General features: G+C 45.2%; 6 protein-coding genes across 6 annotated transcripts; 2 read left to right on the forward strand and 4 right to left on the reverse strand.

Annotated features, from left to right (window-relative positions):
- Nucleotides 1–1012: 1012 nt before the first annotated feature.
- PAAG_02441 (protein kinase C) lies at nt 1013–4924 on the reverse strand (the record flags this gene model as incomplete). Its single annotated transcript, XM_015844642.1, has 8 exons — nt 1013–1074; nt 1163–1568; nt 1631–1832; nt 1897–2956; nt 3009–3404; nt 3456–4019; nt 4088–4377; nt 4452–4924. The coding sequence occupies 8 exons, from the start codon at nt 4922–4924 to the stop codon at nt 1013–1015; spliced, it is 3453 nt and encodes a 1150-aa protein (XP_015701690.1).
- A 1860-nt stretch (nt 4925–6784) lies between these two features.
- PAAG_02442 (hypothetical protein) lies at nt 6785–7252 on the forward strand (the record flags this gene model as incomplete). The annotated part of the gene is made up of 2 exons (XM_002795690.1): nt 6785–7095; nt 7153–7252. 2 exons carry the CDS (start codon nt 6785–6787, stop codon nt 7250–7252), a joined length of 411 nt encoding a protein of 136 aa, XP_002795736.1.
- A 225-nt stretch (nt 7253–7477) lies between these two features.
- Nucleotides 7478–8888, reverse strand: PAAG_02443 (mannosyltransferase; the record flags this gene model as incomplete). Its single annotated transcript, XM_015844643.1, has 3 exons — nt 7478–8056; nt 8182–8705; nt 8768–8888. 3 exons carry the CDS (start codon nt 8886–8888, stop codon nt 7478–7480), a joined length of 1224 nt encoding a protein of 407 aa, XP_015701691.1.
- A 728-nt stretch (nt 8889–9616) lies between these two features.
- On the reverse strand, nt 9617–10694 carry PAAG_02444 (hypothetical protein; the record flags this gene model as incomplete). The annotated part of the gene is made up of 2 exons (XM_002795692.1): nt 9617–10535; nt 10594–10694. The coding sequence occupies 2 exons, from the start codon at nt 10692–10694 to the stop codon at nt 9617–9619; spliced, it is 1020 nt and encodes a 339-aa protein (XP_002795738.1).
- Nucleotides 10695–12263: 1569 nt separating this feature from the next.
- PAAG_02445 (hypothetical protein) lies at nt 12264–12740 on the reverse strand (the record flags this gene model as incomplete). Its single annotated transcript, XM_002795693.2, has 1 exon — nt 12264–12740. The coding sequence occupies one exon, from the start codon at nt 12738–12740 to the stop codon at nt 12264–12266; it is 477 nt and encodes a 158-aa protein (XP_002795739.1).
- A 1747-nt stretch (nt 12741–14487) lies between these two features.
- Nucleotides 14488–16017, forward strand: PAAG_02446 (serine/threonine-protein phosphatase PP-X isozyme 1; the record flags this gene model as incomplete). Its single annotated transcript, XM_015844644.1, has 3 exons — nt 14488–14504; nt 14584–15886; nt 16009–16017. The coding sequence occupies 3 exons, from the start codon at nt 14488–14490 to the stop codon at nt 16015–16017; spliced, it is 1329 nt and encodes a 442-aa protein (XP_015701692.1).
- Nucleotides 16018–16577: the final 560 nt, after the last annotated feature.

Below are 16577 nucleotides of genomic sequence, written 5' to 3' on the forward strand. Positions count from 1 at the left end.
AACAACCGCATAAGTTGAAAAGATAGCACATAAAAAGAACACTCTGTTTCTTTCTTTCTTCCAGCCTTCTCCATCCGCAAGATACCACCATTCAATCTCCCTGACCGACCCTTCACTTGGCAATAACACATTGTCATTGTTTGGTGAATTATGATTGAATGTGTGAAACTGGCGCACCAGCACCTAGTTCCCTGGTATTGCGCTGGCATGAAAAGGCCCAGCCAACTTTTTCTTTTAGTAAACAAGAGGGAATAGAGAAAATGAAAGGAAAGAAAAGACATGAGGGAGAGGAAATAGTGTAATTATCAAAGAAGAGGTGAGATGGAAAGAATTTCACGTGTTGATATAGAGAGGGGAAACATTAAAGCAAGAATGAACAAAAGACAAAGATAAACAACATTAGAAGAGAGCCCACGATCATCATAACTTCTCTGACACAAGTTCCCACCACTAGCTCTCTCTCTCTCTCTCTCTCTCTTTTAACTTTCTTTTTTTTTCTTTTCTTTTCTTTTTTTTTTTTTTTTTTTTTTTTTTTTTAAAGGGGATCCCTCCTAGGATTCAGCAACATAACTCTTCAAGCAACAAAAATATTATCTGCATCCATCCTCTCCGCTCCTATACACCGTTACTAACTCAGTTGAGAGTATGCAGGTATGGATGCTTTTGTTTCATTCAGAAAAAATAGTTATCGTTCAAGGAAATGGAAAAATAAATAAGTAAATAAATAAAATAAAGAAAACAGAGGAAAGAAAAAGAAGAAAAGAAAAGAATAGGAAAGCGCAAGAAAGAAAGAGAAGAAGAGCTCATCCATTATCATCTGAATAACGGCATTAGATCTTGGCCGGGAACATGATAGAAGGGAGCGGTGCCGTCACACTCGTTTCAACTAAAGGAAGAGTAAGAAAATATAAAAGATAGAGAAAAAAGAAAATAAACTAGGAAACTCCAAAACCCTCCACACTCACTCAAAAAGACACCATAACGGGCAAAAATGATTTCATTGGTTTGGCAATTATACGAAATCAGCGAAATATGAAAAACCGCGGAATTCCTCCTGCATAGCTTGTGAGAGGACTGTATATAACGAAAGGGACAATTATTAGTATATTTATCTCAATATCCATATTTCAAAGTTCGACGAGTGAGACTCTTGTCGACTTACCGGATTGCACAGGTGTTAACACCGGTGTTACGCTCGTAAATTCTTGGTCGAAGTTATTCGTGTCCGTAGGACTAGAGATGGTCGGGCAGAATGGCGGCGGTACGCGCTTATGGTATATATCATCCCAGTTGACATTCCGGAAGAAAGCATGAGACATGATCTCCTGAGCGTCGGTTGGGCCTGATCCAAGTCTCATCTCCGGTTCCCGAGTCAATAGCTTTTGCAAAATTGACACTGAGTCGCGCGGCATGTGAATGGGATATAGTGGCTCATCTGCCAAAATAGCATCGTAGATTTCGTCCTCGTCTTCACCACGGAACGGGGATTGTTGGAGAAGCATCTGGTATATGAGAACCCCAAATGCCCACCAGTCAACTGCGCGGCCATATTTTTTATCCAAAAGGATCTGTAAAGTCTGTGTTAGCGTATCCTTCCTATCCATGGAAAGTGTAAAATGGCGAGACGTACTTCTGGAGCCATAAATTCAGGGGTACCACAGAATGTACTAGTAGTACAACCGTACCACATTTCCTCTTTACACAAGCCGTAATCTGCAATCTTGATGTGACCATCAAGCGCCAGGAGAATATTATCTAGTTTCAGATCACGATAGATCACACCGTTCTCATGGAAATATTTCAGAGCCAAGCAGACTTCAGCGGCATAGAACCTATAAATGTTTTATCAGCACTGATCTATAAGCTTTAGTATGGGAAAAGGTGAGATCAACTTACTGTGCCCGCTTCAAGCCAAATTGGCCACGTTGGATATGAAGCATGAGATCACCACCAGAAATATACTCCATAACGAAGTACACACGGGTCTCTGTCTGGAAGCAGGCATGGAGATTGAGCAAGAAAGGATGTCGTTCTTTGTTAGCAATCAAAAACACCCGTTTTTCTGACTTAGTGCTCTCCACTTCATCATGTTCAATGATAAATTCCTTCTTCAAAACCTTGATGGCATACAACTTCTTGGAAGCCTTCGTCTCAGCAAGCATAACCTTGCCAAAGTTTCCCTTTCCAAGAACAGCAAGGAAGTTGAAGTGATCCAGGCCAACCTTCGGCTTCGGTTGCTGAGGTTGTGTCTGCTGAGTAACAACTGGTCCTGAGTGGGATTCCTTCATTGGAAGCCCTGCCATAGAGTTCTGGTTAGATATTGGTGTGTGTTGAGCTAGGCCATAGGGAGTAGATTGTTGTGAAATCTGTAACGGCGGTAGTTGTGGCTGCTGGCCGTACGTGCTTACACTTGCATAGGCGCTAGGGTCGTAATGGGCATGTTGCAGCGGCTGCTGGTGGGTTTGTCGGCCAGCATCAACATCGTTACGAGGATCCATTCCATGACGCTCCCCTAATCTTCCACTGGTATAATCCGGCGCTCTGTCGTAAGGTGATGAGCCCTGTTGTGAAGATGGACGCATTCCTGCTACAGCAGCGGCTGCTGCTGCTGCCGCGTTCGAAGTAGAGGTGTGAGGTTGACCCTGTCTGGGCTGTCCAACAGGGGTCTGAGGAGAATATGAGCTATGGGCTGCGCTGACCGCATCCGCAGAAACCGGTTTTGGTGGTTGTCCATATGCAGTATCCTGTGGCTTCTGGCCACCTTCACTTCCTTGTTGCGGGCGACTACCAGGACGTAACGAGCGGGAACTCATTCCGGTCCCTCCTGCTGAGGCGGATTTATTATGATTCTTGGTCCTAATGAGGGTCTCCAAAATTTGGTTCGCAACTTCCATTGACATGCCGCAGAAGTCAGGTACAAGATGCGCACACTGTGCGTGGCATGTAAGATTACATTCTAGTGAAAATGTCAGTACCTATACATTAATAAAGAAGCAGAATCGACTTACCTGAGCACTTTTTGGCATTCTTGCGGCCAAATGGTAACAGATAGCCACAGTGGCAACACCAGCTGGCAGAGATATTCGAATAACCCTCGAAGCGGTGGGGAATACGGTGGTTGATTTTTTCTTCATCTGGATCCGTTTCGTAATTCGCTTTACTGATACATTTGGTGACGACTTTCGGGTAACATTTCTTGTGACATGTGTACTTGCAGTCTGAACACTGCATACCGGCGGCATACTTCAAGAAATCTCCACAGAGAGCACAGCGCATAATGTTGTAGAACTGCTGTGTGATGAACTTATGTCCCTGCTTCTCGTGTACCTCTTCCTTCTTCTGACGAACAGCACCTTGCCGATTGAGACCGATATCAAATGGCCGTCGATCTTTCAATTGCTTTGCTATAGATTTATTAGCAAAAGTTTTTCAAAAGGGCGTTTATTGCAACTTACCAAAGCTCATTGTAAGGTGTATTCTACCGACAGGCTCCAGTGCAAACCACGAGTCAATCATAACTGTTGCATTGGGATTCATCTGAGTATTGGGTTCTCCTCCTTTTGGTCCAACAGAAAACGTCTGTGAATTTGTGCTATGGAAGTGACCATCTGGTCTGATAGCGCCGCTACCACCATGTTCCATTTTATCAGCGGAAACCCAACCAGAAGCATTAAATTCTGACTCGATCTTTTTCCGGCGCATCTCTTCCGAGATGTCAGATATCCGAATCCAAAGCATTCCAATCGGAGTTGGTCGATCTCCAGATTTGTCATAAACAGTTAGCTCTATCTCGTTCGCCTTGTCAATATCCACGCTAAAAGTCTCTTCCGTCCATCTATCAGTGCGGGTTGCTCTAGTTTTTGCCTTTATGGCATCTTCCACTTTCATAATAACGAATGTTTCGGGGCCGCGTGAAAATCGAGAGCTTGCAGCATGATCGACATCTTTCACCGCGTGGATGCGCATTGTTAAATGACCAGTGAGCGGTTTTCTAATATTTGGTGAATTCAAACTCTCATCTGTAGATCATGTCAGCTAATCATAGAAATAGGAAAGCAAATTAAAACATATTCTGGAGAAAACAAACCGTCAGGATGATCAGTAGAGGACGCAATATCAATGTGGAGATCCTCGTATCGTTTCAGGGCCTGCTTCAGAAGCCTGATTTTCTGAATGCTCTCAATCCGTCGTCCCTCTGCGTCCGCCCTGCTCTTTCGATCTCCCTCGTCTTGGTATAATCGTACCATCTTCTCAATTCCATCTTTGTACTGTTTCTCAACACTTAGCTTGAACTCTAATTGCGATAACATAAGTTGGATCTTGGGGCCAAGATATGGGGTATCGTATTTAATCAAATCTGTATCCCAGAAAATATAACTGTCAGGACGAAAAATGAACAAATAAATTCAGTTTTGATCCGTAGCTAGTTTCCAATGGGATGGTTCATTAACTTGCCTAATTTGCTAAAATTTGGTCGTGCTTTTGGCACAGTATCATCAGGTCTGGGGTCACCATATGGCACACGGGAAGACATGGCTCCAGTTCCGCCCAAGTTATACCCGCCCGGACCAACGCTCCCATAGTCAACTCTATCATTTGGAATATAGCGACCAGTATCATCCTTTGGTGGAAGTGGGGGTCCACCGATGTACCCACGGGGACCGCCTCGGGGGCTCGTTGGAGAACCAGGCTGTTCGGAAGGTGACTGGCCATCATCACGACCCATTTTGCGAAGCTGAAGTTCCCGCATCTTCTCCTCTAGATAGACGATATTCTTACGGCTGTCGCGGATGTTTGCATCGACTCGTTGCTGCACGGCGGGATTATCTGTCGACTGCCGCATATTGGTTGCAGCATTGATAAGGGCCTTTTCCCGCTCGATCTTGCGGTAGACCGTGGCCATAAGCTCATCGTCCCCGTCCATGATTACGGGGTTAATTTCTGCTTGCTTAAGATACGGGGGTCGTAGGAACAATGGATGATTTTAGGTTGAAGACAAGTTGGAGGAATTGTATCGGATTCCTTTTCGGGGCTTGGTTTCGGCGGGGATGAGGGGAAGGGCCAAAACAAAGAGAGTGGCAGGATTCACTTTCTTGATAGGCTTTTAACGAGTGAAAACAGCGAGAGGAAGCTATATGGATCACGAAAGTTACAAGGGTCCAGGGGAGCGAGTAAGACGCTGCGGTGGTGATGGCGTTGGGCTGCAGATCCTTACAGTAATGAGCAGTGCTGCGAGGGTCCGGTCCGAAGGGTAAAATGAAAGGTTCCAACCACGAACTGCACCAAGTCGTAGCAGGTCCCAGTTGAGCATAGGATATGATAGACAGGGGGAGTTGAATACTCGATGATTTTTGACGCGTGCTCGTGTGCCTGGATAAGTGAGGGTGAGTGTGGAGTGAAGGAGAGGAGGATGCGTGTATGATTATGATGGTGTCTAGCTTGTGACTGATGAGAGAGGGGAAAAGAGCCGCAGTGGGGGAGAGAAAGTTCTTCTGCGCAGGCAACTTCAGTCAAACAACAACACTATGCACATATGTATGGACAAGACAATAAAATCATTAACAGCGCATGTCTCCCACGGTTATAATGTGAACATTTTCAGTCATTAACTTATATAATCTCTAAGTACAATGAAAGGTTTTTTTTTTTTGGTATGATCATCCCAGATCAAAGCACAGGTTTACATACTAAGAATCCCCCATACTACACATACCTCTTGAAATATTCCGATTGAAGATCAGACGTATATTCAACGCTGAAAAGAGATTAAAATACAACTATTGTGCACATTCTTCCATTTTGTTGATTTCATCCTGATTTTTTCAAGCCACTCGTAAGGTGCCGCAAAAATACAATGACTGTTATATCCAGCCCATTCTTACGCCAACACAACTGCGTATCTCTCGCCATTTCCCCCTCGTCTCGAGGTCACTAATTATCAAAAGTTCTACATGGGTAGTCATATATATGCTCCCTCAAACAATTCCCATCCACTTCTGGCAAAGACATATCCAGGTCTAACAAGAACAAATAAAACCAATGAGAAGTAATAATACGTTCCGTACTTGACATTGAAATCATGTTTCAAATATTTCTAAAAAAAGGGGCCATCCTCGGGGGGCTGTTACCGCAGAACTTTATCTAAACGGTCTATCTGCGGGAGAACTGAGGTTCGCCCGAGAAATAGAGTCTCTGCATAAAACCCTTTTTATAACTCGTAGTTAGTCATCTAAGAAGAAACTTTTTTCCCCCTTCGTTGTCCTCGTGAATTTAGCCTCAGGTCGCTTTTCTGGACAGATGGATCATTAGGCTCCTCATTATTCGCAATCAGCAGGGCCCTGGCGGAGTCATTTTTATCAACGCTCATCTACCTGTTTGCAAGAGCCACATGTCCCCCAAAAGACAAAAAAGAATACTAAGTGGGAAAGAGAAAATTTCCTTCCACCCAACTCTGGGAAATTGTAGTGGAAAAGCAAACGGACAAATACAGCGGCTTCATATAACACTTGCGGTGCAAAGTTGTTCAACAAAAAATGCCGTCTGTAATGGTTTACCTCCTCGATCGCAGCAGATCTGCGGAATTGATGACGGACTGTTTCGACGCCTGGACCCTGAAGTCTTGGCGTCCCGATATTTAGTCCACGTGACCACACAACTAAATGTATCCTGACAACTATGAAACTTCCATTATTCTCCATACCACTGAAGCCTCCAGATCGGTGCAAATATCACGCAATATTTTCTTGAGGCCTAAGAATTTCCTTTTCTCCTAAAGCATTTCACGATGGGCCTGCCACGGAGAAAACTGCTGGCAACAGTAGAAGAGACGTTAACTGCACCAGATTCGTTATCGGAAAAACAAAAAATTGTTAAAGTTATCCGGGCCACAGGAAACAATATCTACTCTGTAGAGCTGCCCTCGAAGGAAGCCATACTGGTACAGCTGCCTGCTAAATTCCGTTCCACCATCTGGATCAAACGGGGCTCTTATGTGCTTGTAGACATGGCTGCACTGGAGGGAAGGGAGAACAAATTGTCCGGAGAAATCATCAATATCGTCAGAGATGAAAAGGCATGGCGAAAAGCCCCGTACTGGTTTGTTTGACCTGTTCATATACCACTTGTTGTGCTGCCGCTGACCGTCTTGTACAGGCCCAAAGAATTTGCAAAATCTTCAACGGGAGGGGAAGAGGACGATGAAGACTCGACTGTGGGTAAATTACCGCCATCTGATGATGAAGATGAATCTTGATCAGGACCGGCAGCATTCCGTGCAAACACTGGTCCGACTCTGGAGCCACGGGCCGATTTCCCTTTTATAAAAACTAGATCGAGTGCACAGATTCCTATCAAAATTATGTCGCAATCTCTTCCGCTAGAAATTCCCCAGTTAAAAAGTGTTCTTAACCACAATCGACAATTAACAGATAGCCCACTTAAACTACCCAAAAACTCCAGCAAAAACTAGAACCACCATTTATTCCTTATGTTCCTTGTTTGAGAAACGCATTCGGTAACCATTCCAAAATACCCCAAAAACCTGGATTGAAAGACCCGAAACGACAGTGATCGAGCTTGCAGTTGTACTTGGATAGACGTTCCAGGCCCACTCCTGCGCGGCCCAAACCAAATAGGTAATCACTGGGTGAAATCCGGATTTCCAAAGAAGGTAAGGCGTCGCCCATGAAAGATACGCAAAAAATTGATAATGCAAACTGCGAGCACAGAGCAGGCCTATTGCAAGGGAGCTCAACATGGTCGTCATGATGAAGGAGTTGACGATTTGAATTGGCAGCTGTCTCCCACGGACGATATTTTTGATAAGCTGTTCTGGGCTGGTGGTCAATGGACGGATCCAACAAAAGATTAAAAATAATCCGAGTAACGATGCATGTACAGCCAACAATGCAACCGCAAAGGCATTGGAGGTGAAGACTTTTTCTCCCACGAATCGCCAATTTACCGTCCATCTAAATAAAAATTGACGTGTGAATTCAAATGATCTTGAAATATAGCTACTGGGATTTTCTTTGAGGAAAGGGAGAGCAAAGAGCACCTAGATGTAGATTGTCAGCCATAAAATGCGGATTTAACTGTACCTCCTTCCAACGTCACAAGTCACATATACGCTGAATCTGCCATAGCCTTCCTATCTCCCAATTGTAGATTGAGGAAACGCACCTGTAGCCATAACGCAGTCGCCCCCAGGCCAGCAGCCCTAAGGATGCCAACACCCAGCACAGCAATCACCGCAACAGCCGGCGCCACAAGCAACAACGTCATTTTAACTCCAACCCCCATAGACCACAATATGACGCCCGCAGACCACCGCCTCCTTTGTAAGGCAAAGATGCCAGCCCACAAAAAAAATGTCGCAACCCCATCATTGAAGAGCCGAAGGAGGAACACGCTGTGAAGTCGTTTAGACAACACAAGCAGCGGAAATAGATACGGCGGTGCCTTCACGAAGCGATAACTCCACATCACAATCACTAATGTTGCCAGGTATAAGATCGAAAAGAGGGCCTGGGCAAAGAATATATCCCGACCGCCGTCGCAAAGGTAGTAGAGGGCGGAGTAGACGTAAACGTGCCCAGCGGGGTAAACGAGCGGTCCCGTAGAGCCTTTAATGAGGGCATAGTCGCGCTCACCAGACAGGAAAAGGGACACTTGCTGCATGTATGTTGTCCAATCGATTTCTGTGTCTGTCTCCGTTTCAATGGTTAGTTGTGTAATTATACAGTTGTGTTCTCAGGTTGGTTCGTACATGGAACTTTCCAAACAATGAGTGCGCAGAGGAATATGTCTGCAATCAGAAGCAATGACGAAATCCATTTTGAATGTTTTGGGTTCGTAGCGACGTTGATGGCGCGCTCATAGATGTTCATCTTGCTATGGTTGGGAAGGTTGCTATCATTGTTCGGTGTGTTCCAAGTCAGAGGCCGAATTTAAATATTTAAGCTCAACCCTGACGAATCTGAGCTGGACGGTTCCAGGGGCAGCCGCTCCCAACCATCAAATCAACCAAACTATGGTTTGGTATCCCGAATCTTTTGTTTTTCATTTAAACGTTCTTCAAGCTGTAGTTACACTGCAGCCAAGGTAATCGCAAGATTATTAATAGACCTGCCTAGATAAAACTCTATTACAACGATAATAGCCTCATAGGTCAGTAACTGGTTTTCAGAGCTGCGTACCTTTAAATCAACATCTTCTTCATCTCATGTCACCCAGTGGATTTTCATGATGGAAAGTTTTTTTTTGCTTAAGTATCTTGCCAAGTATGTTGCACATACAACTATCGGGAAAAGAATTGATACTCGATACGGAATCAAGACTCAAGAGTTCAATGACGGGATATGGTCTTTTGGATTCTTGCTATTTGGAAATATGTGCAAAGGACTTCTGATGGGGAGAAATGAAAAAGAGAAAGCAAAACAGGGCAAAAAAAAAAAAAAAAAAAAAAAAAAAAAAAAAAAAGAAAAAGAATTAAATCCATGTTTCACAACAGATATCACCTGTTTCCCCGACTAATTATTGAAATCGCCACGATATCAATCATCGCCAGTCGCATGTATTTATCGCCCAGCGAACCAACAACCTTGGAAATCACCCCTCAAGCTTCAAGCTCATGGATCCCGCGGTAACGAAGCGCAGCACCAGAAGGAAGGCATTCCCCTCCCTGTTCTGACATTGAGCTACAGTTGTCTTGAATAGACTCGTACTCCGGAGGATCTTGAGGAGAAGATACCACAGAAGAAGCTGTAATAGCACTGCAAGTGTCTTCGATCTCTATCATACCAAACTCGAGTATTTCTTCTTGGCCTATTGGTTTTCTAATATCCTCCACCATCAGGGTATAATGTTTCTCCAACCTTTTCGTCTCCTGTTTCTCCCGCCTCCGTCTTGCGGCCACCGATTCCTTTGGCTCGACTTTGAATCCCGGCTTGGAGTCTGGTTGACGACTAAGCGGATGGCCACTTTGAAGGCTGTGCTGAGTGGAGCATGCAGAGGCGGTCTCGTTCCTGTCATCGTTGTCGTCTCCGTCTTTACTCTGTCTTTTGGGGGTTCCCCCCTCCATTTTGTTCTGCAACTTTTCCTGATCTTGCTTAGGCAAACGCAGCCATACCCTGAAACCCTTGTCTCGAAATACATTTTCATTCCAGGTACTTAATGTCGTTTCAAGCTCACCTTTCCCTTTTTGGCTCCGTCTCACCTTCTTCGCCACACGGCTGTTCTTCATGCCCTTTCCAGCATAGTATCCAGGGACAGCTCCCAGTACAGCCAGGGCGCCAGAGGCGACTATCCCAATGCTGAGACCAACTGACCAAACGGCATATTTTTCTAATGTTGTGAGCCTGGCGGCATGAGCTACATCATTACTAAACCGCGTCCATTCATCTGGAGCGATGTGTAACTCGAAAAGTCGTTGGTTATACGGAAAACCTGAAGATATTTCCGGTCCAACTGTCGGGACTTCTAGAGTCGGGAAGAGCTCGACTTTCGGAGGGGAATGCGGGAGGATGCTGTTTTCGCTGGGAGGGCGATCGTGTCAGTAATAAGACTGCAACTAAGAAGATTCTCAGTGCCAACCTTGAATATTGCCGACACAATGATGGATCTTGTTTCTGTTCCACGAAAGGGACAGTTGAAGGAATTGGCGCTGCCACCGATTTCCGAGAGATTTGATGCATTTTCGAGCAATAGCAAACTAGTTCAGGGGAGGGGGAAGAGTGAGGGAAGGGTAGAAATCCAGGCTCCGTCAGATGCTCTTTTCCAAGGCTGTAATGGTTTATAGTCTTTTCTGAAAGAAATTCATAAAAAAAAGGCTTCAACTGTGCATGTAGACATGCCGTAGTTACTGGCTTCAATCACATACTGAAGCTCTATTCAACCATGGAATAGTTGAACAGTGCTTGGTGAGGTCAAAACCACGAACCTCCTAAGTAGTTCAATTCGTTTAAAATATGAACGGATCGACCAACTAGCCAGGTCAATTGGTAGTTAGTAGCAAAAATTATCCCTGAGGAACTCATGAAAATTTTGCTCGACTTCTCTGTGTCGAGGATTTCTCTTGCTTATTTATATTAGTACAAATCCACAGGAGAACAGGGCTTGTCGTATGGCACCAAATTAACCCTGCACCCGACAAAATCTTGATGGAATCCGAATGGTTTACTTGACGTTTGTTGTTCTCTCTATTCGCAGCTCAGGCATTAGCCATATCAATTCCGGAGCTGACGGAGCTAAAATTCTTCACGCACCTTTTTTAAATTCTCCACGATAGTCCGTCTCGTATTTGAAATCAGGACCCTGTCATCTCAAGTGCCAGGGATGGCCAGTAGATTCGTCATTCTTAACTACCTAATTCAGCGCTGAAATTGTCGCCATGCCATGAGCCTTGTAAGGCCTCGTCATCGCCAAGTCGTCCTACACGTCGAAAGCCTGGATGTTTGTCCTTACTCTGCAAATTATTGGAAGGTAAATATTGCGTTTGACCTGCTCAGCCCCATTGGTTCGAAATCCAAAATACGATGCTGCGAATAGTTAGCAAGGAGTCTCGCCAATGGGCGCGGAGAATCGATGTCTCAAACAACTTTAGCTCATTTTTCATTTGTAAATGCGATTGGCCTGGTTTTTCTGCGAGTATTGTGGTTGTAACTACGCCGTAAAGAGTGTTCCTGAAGGAGCTCTGTTTGTGCATCCTCTTCCTGATCTATTGTTCAATTCGAAAGGAGTGAAATGTAATGCTTAAATTGGAAGCTTGGTGTCTTGAGCTTGTTTTAAGACTGTTTGTGGTCAGCCAGGCAATTAACATGTAGTTAGGATGAGGCGAGGACCGAACGATAACATTAACTGTGAAAGAGTCGAGACAAAAAGAATAAACCTGAAGGGCATGATCGAAGTTTCAAATGAGTGCACTCAAAGAAATGTTTCCATGCTGTTCCATTTTGTATGGGTTAACGGGGGTAGCAGGAATCGGTCTTCCGTAGCTATCAGGATCAAGAAAAGGTATATAGAAGAAGCATATTTGAACCCTTGCTCTATAATATTCATCCATAATTGTTAATTTGTATATTTACAGCAAAAGAAACGTCATGCAAGTCCATGATCACAAACACTCATGGCATATAAAAGCAATATGCAAGTCGGAGGAAAGAGGTCCAAGCAAACCATGTCTGTACATATTTTAAGTATTCATTCGCATATGGGACCGAGATGGTGTAACTCTGACCCAAAATATCTCCGACTCCTGGATGAAATCATGACTCCCCTTCCTGACCCGGAATATCAGCCCCCGGGATGCCATCCCTCCCCCTCCCGTCATCCCGCTTCTTAAAACCTAACAGCTGCCCGACCATAACCCCCGGTTTCGGCACAGGACATTCTCTCTTAACATTCGCCAAATTTTTCGCCTCCTCCTCCATTTGACGGAACTTCACAATCTCTTTATCCAATGAGTTTTGCAGTGAATTCCCCGCCATGGTTGTGGGAGGTGGTAGAGTTGTAGTTCCCTCACTCTCGGTCAACTGTTGAGGATCGACGGGTTTCCTTCTTCGTTTCCGTATCATCTTCTGTTGCCCATCGGGGGACATGATCATTTCGGAATCCGAGAAGGCGTGTCGTGGTGCAGGGCAGGGGAAGACATGGGGTATGCCCACAATGACGAAGGAGGACATGAGGGTCAGAGTAAAGAGGGAGATTGTTGACCGCGATCTCGGATGAAGATAAGGAGGCATTGTGGAATGGTTTGCCAATGGGTTACTTCCTCCTCGCAGTTGCGGTCAGGAATGTCTCGTCATAGGACGTGGTATGGTCTGGCTTTTGTTGATGCCTTCGTTCTTGTCGTGATAATCCCCTCCCAGTTGTGCAATTGGGATGTCAGCAGCTGCCGTTGGGACCCGGTGCTCGCAGGGGCTTAGGGTTAACACGCCTCTTTGTCCATTCAGCTGTCTAAACGAGGTAGTTCAAGAGCCACATGTTGTTCAATGGCTAGAAATAAGATTCGTACCTTGTCTTTCGGCTTGATATGTTTCTGGAGAGAATTTGGCGAGTTCTGATAGAACAAGGTTATGTAATACCCAAAAGCCAATCGAATCGCGACAATTAATAGTTGGTTTAACTATAATCCTGCACGGATTAACCGAGCCCTTCCATAACGTTTACTACTCTGGTTCATGCTAACGACTACAGGAGATCACGTGCTAACACCTCCCTCATGTGATCTAACCAGCTCCGGTTGGGTTTGAATCCTCTACAGGAATCTTCCGTAAGCCCGATATACACTTAAAGGAGAGCCAATTCCTCTTGGCATATATATAATAAATCTTACAGAGTACAAAACACTCGGGAAAAGCTCAGCAATCTAGGCTGAAAAGGGCCCATCCAGTTCCCCGACCAAGATGGCAGATTGTCCCGAAACCCAAGCCAGTCCGTGTTGATGCCCCGCAATCCTCCAGAACACACCCTTCATAAGGCTTAAAACTCAGAACTCCTCTCATGTGTTTGCTCAGAGTTTCTGCTTTATCCTTTTTGGAGGGTTATCTTTGCCATTAGCCTTCCAATCAGATCATAGACACTTGTGTTTCCGGGTTAGCAATGGTAGACAAAGCACACATGATTGATAGACATTGCATTTGCTCTTGTTTGGGGTCCTCTTCTGGCATTTCAAATTAAAGCATTGATAACTTGACTGTTGCATTGTACGGGAAAGAATTCTTCTTATCCATGTATATATTTTTGAAATCTCCAGCGAAGCATTTACTCAGTTACTTGGCTTCAACTCTTCCTAGCTGAGAAAAATAGTTCTAATTCTAACATCCAAACCATCCTTGGCTACAATGCCCATTTTAAGTGGTTCTCATCGGACAAAGCATATATGAGACTTCCCATTGAAAAATGGGGTTTTGATAGGGACCTGGGGAGTTAAAAAAAATATCCCGTAACGGTGCCTGATACTGACCTCGAGGAGATAAAGTTCGCAGACCAATCACAGGCGCACAGATCAGATCAATCTAATCTTATCTTGCGGCTAGTTAACTATTAACTACTAACTAACTATTAACAGTTAAACTAGTTTAGTTAAAACTAGCTACGTTAACTAACTAGTTAACTAACGCTTGCCCGTCTTATATAAGCCTAACCGCCCTCGCAAACCTTGGAAGCTCCCCAGTTCCCAAACCAACTCTGGCGAAACAACCCACCGCAACCCCCAGTGAGAGTGTCCATGGTCATCTCCTGAGATAGTCTTTTCTAAGGAAGATGAGTTTCGTTCCCTTGCAGACATAGACCAGCCTCGCCTCCGCCTGTGGCCGTGCGCACGTCGATCCTAGGCTGTTGTGCTGAGAGACTTCGTCTTTCCGATACTGGAGCGATCACGCGACTTGATCCCGCCTCGAGTTACCTTCTTCCTTAAACCTCAACCAGTCGGGCAGGATACGAACAGACGACTGACTAGGCGTCGCTCTCCACAAGGGAAAATTCACCATGAGCGATTTAGACAAGTAAGTTTGATGTCCCTCAACTTGACGTTGCTCATATATCGAAACTTTTAACTAACCCGCCATCCCTCCCTTTATCCAGGGCTATTGCCCAACTCCGTGAATGTCGCCCCATTCCGGAACATCAAGTACGAGAACTCTGCTACAAAGCGCGCGAGCTCCTCATCGAAGAAGGAAATGTTGTATCCGTTAACGCACCGGTGACCATCTGCGGCGACATTCACGGTCAATTCCATGACCTGATGGAACTATTTCGCGTTGGTGGCGACGTCCCAGATACGAATTACCTGTTCATGGGCGACTTTGTAGATCGCGGCTTCTACTCACTCGAAACATTCCTTCTCCTCCTATGCCTCAAAGTCCGATATCCCGATCGCATCACACTGATCCGCGGCAACCATGAATCGAGGCAAATCACGACTGTGTATGGCTTTTACGATGAATGTGTCCGGAAATATGGTAGTGCAAATGTTTGGCGTTATTGTTGTGAGGTGTTTGATTATTTGGCCTTGGGCGCGTTGATATTGGGTGCCAGTTCAGAATTGGAATCGTCGGTCCCGGTGGTGAATGACTCCACCCAGTCCACCATGGGTACAGGAGATGAAGAGATCGAGTCTGAAGTACTAAATGCAAAAGGCGAGGTTACGTATTCGACATATAGACGAAGGGATGGTAGCGATGGAGGCTCACACGATGGCTCACATGTAATAAGGGACATATCGCCGTCTATATACACATCTTCCTCAGCACCTGTGGCTACTCCAATGAGAACCGGTCCCGCGGGCACCAGCGCCACTTCAGATAGCATGGGTAGTATTGGGAGTAGCACCGGCGCCGTCTTCTGCGTCCACGGCGGGTTGTCCCCACTGGTAGACAGCATTGACAGGATCCGTCTCATCGACCGAAAACAAGAGGTGCCACACGAGGGTCCCATGTGCGACCTTCTCTGGTCCGATCCGGAAGAAATTGAAGGTTGGGGTCTATCCCCGCGGGGTGCAGGCTTTCTCTTTGGCTCTGACATCGTTAAAAACTTCAGCCACAAAAATGACATCTCACTCATCGCACGTGCCCATCAGCTTGTTATGGAAGGGTTCAAGGAGATGTTCGACGGTGGCATTGTAACTGTCTGGTCTGCGCCGAATTATTGTTACAGGTGTGGCAATGTGGCGGCAATGTTGGAACTTGGTGAAGATATGAGTCATGGAGGCACAATTCCGAGGAGTAATGGCGACTACGGACGGAGCTCTGGTGTTATAACTGATTTAAGACACCAACAGCAACAGAGAAGGATTTTGGGGCCCGGGAGGAGATATAGGGTATTTGATGCGGCGGCGCATAATACAAGGGGTATGCCGGCAAAAAAACCGGCAGCGGATTACTTTTTGGTATGTCATTTTCTATTCTTTAACTTCTTTTTTCTCCATACTGCCCTCTCAGTTCGTTTGTCTTCTTATTCTGCCACTATAAACTGTGTCATCTTTATGGAAAACACTTTCATCTAACAAAGGTGCGTTAGTGATACCATCTACTACATCATACCAAAAGAGATGACAAGAGCGTCTTACCTCTCCTCGCTTCGGCATATGACCTGCAACACTGCCTTACATTGTTGTCTTTTCACCTCGCCCTTTTCTAACGTCATTTTACAATATACCCTTTTATACTTGGTACATCCCCTGGTTTCTCTGCGAAAATTGCGTAGAACAACAAGTATTTAACCTATGCAGAAGAGGGGAGAAGGAGAGTGAGAGTATGGAAATGGAATCAAATTCTCCGTTCTCATTTTCTCATTTTCCCTCATTTTTACACCATCCAACAGCAATATATATAGCTAGCCGGCCGAATCCAAGTTCGGAGTAACGAATAACAAAGTATAGCCCCAGCCAAACCACCCTTTCCCTGCCTTGTCCGCCTCCCTGATCGGCTGATTTCGTAACACCTTCTGTGCTGGCTGGAAAAAATATGTGGATGCTTGCTAGGCAGCTCTTGATACTCCGTCTAAGTGAAAAACACACATATAAAGACTCTCATTTACTCTCATCATCACAGCACTAGGTGAGAAATTATTGTTAGTTA

The sequence above is a fragment of the Paracoccidioides lutzii genome, assembly GCF_000150705.2.
Source record: "Paracoccidioides lutzii Pb01 unplaced genomic scaffold supercont2.5, whole genome shotgun sequence".
Classification (NCBI taxonomy): Eukaryota; Fungi; Ascomycota; class Eurotiomycetes; order Onygenales; family Ajellomycetaceae; genus Paracoccidioides; species Paracoccidioides lutzii.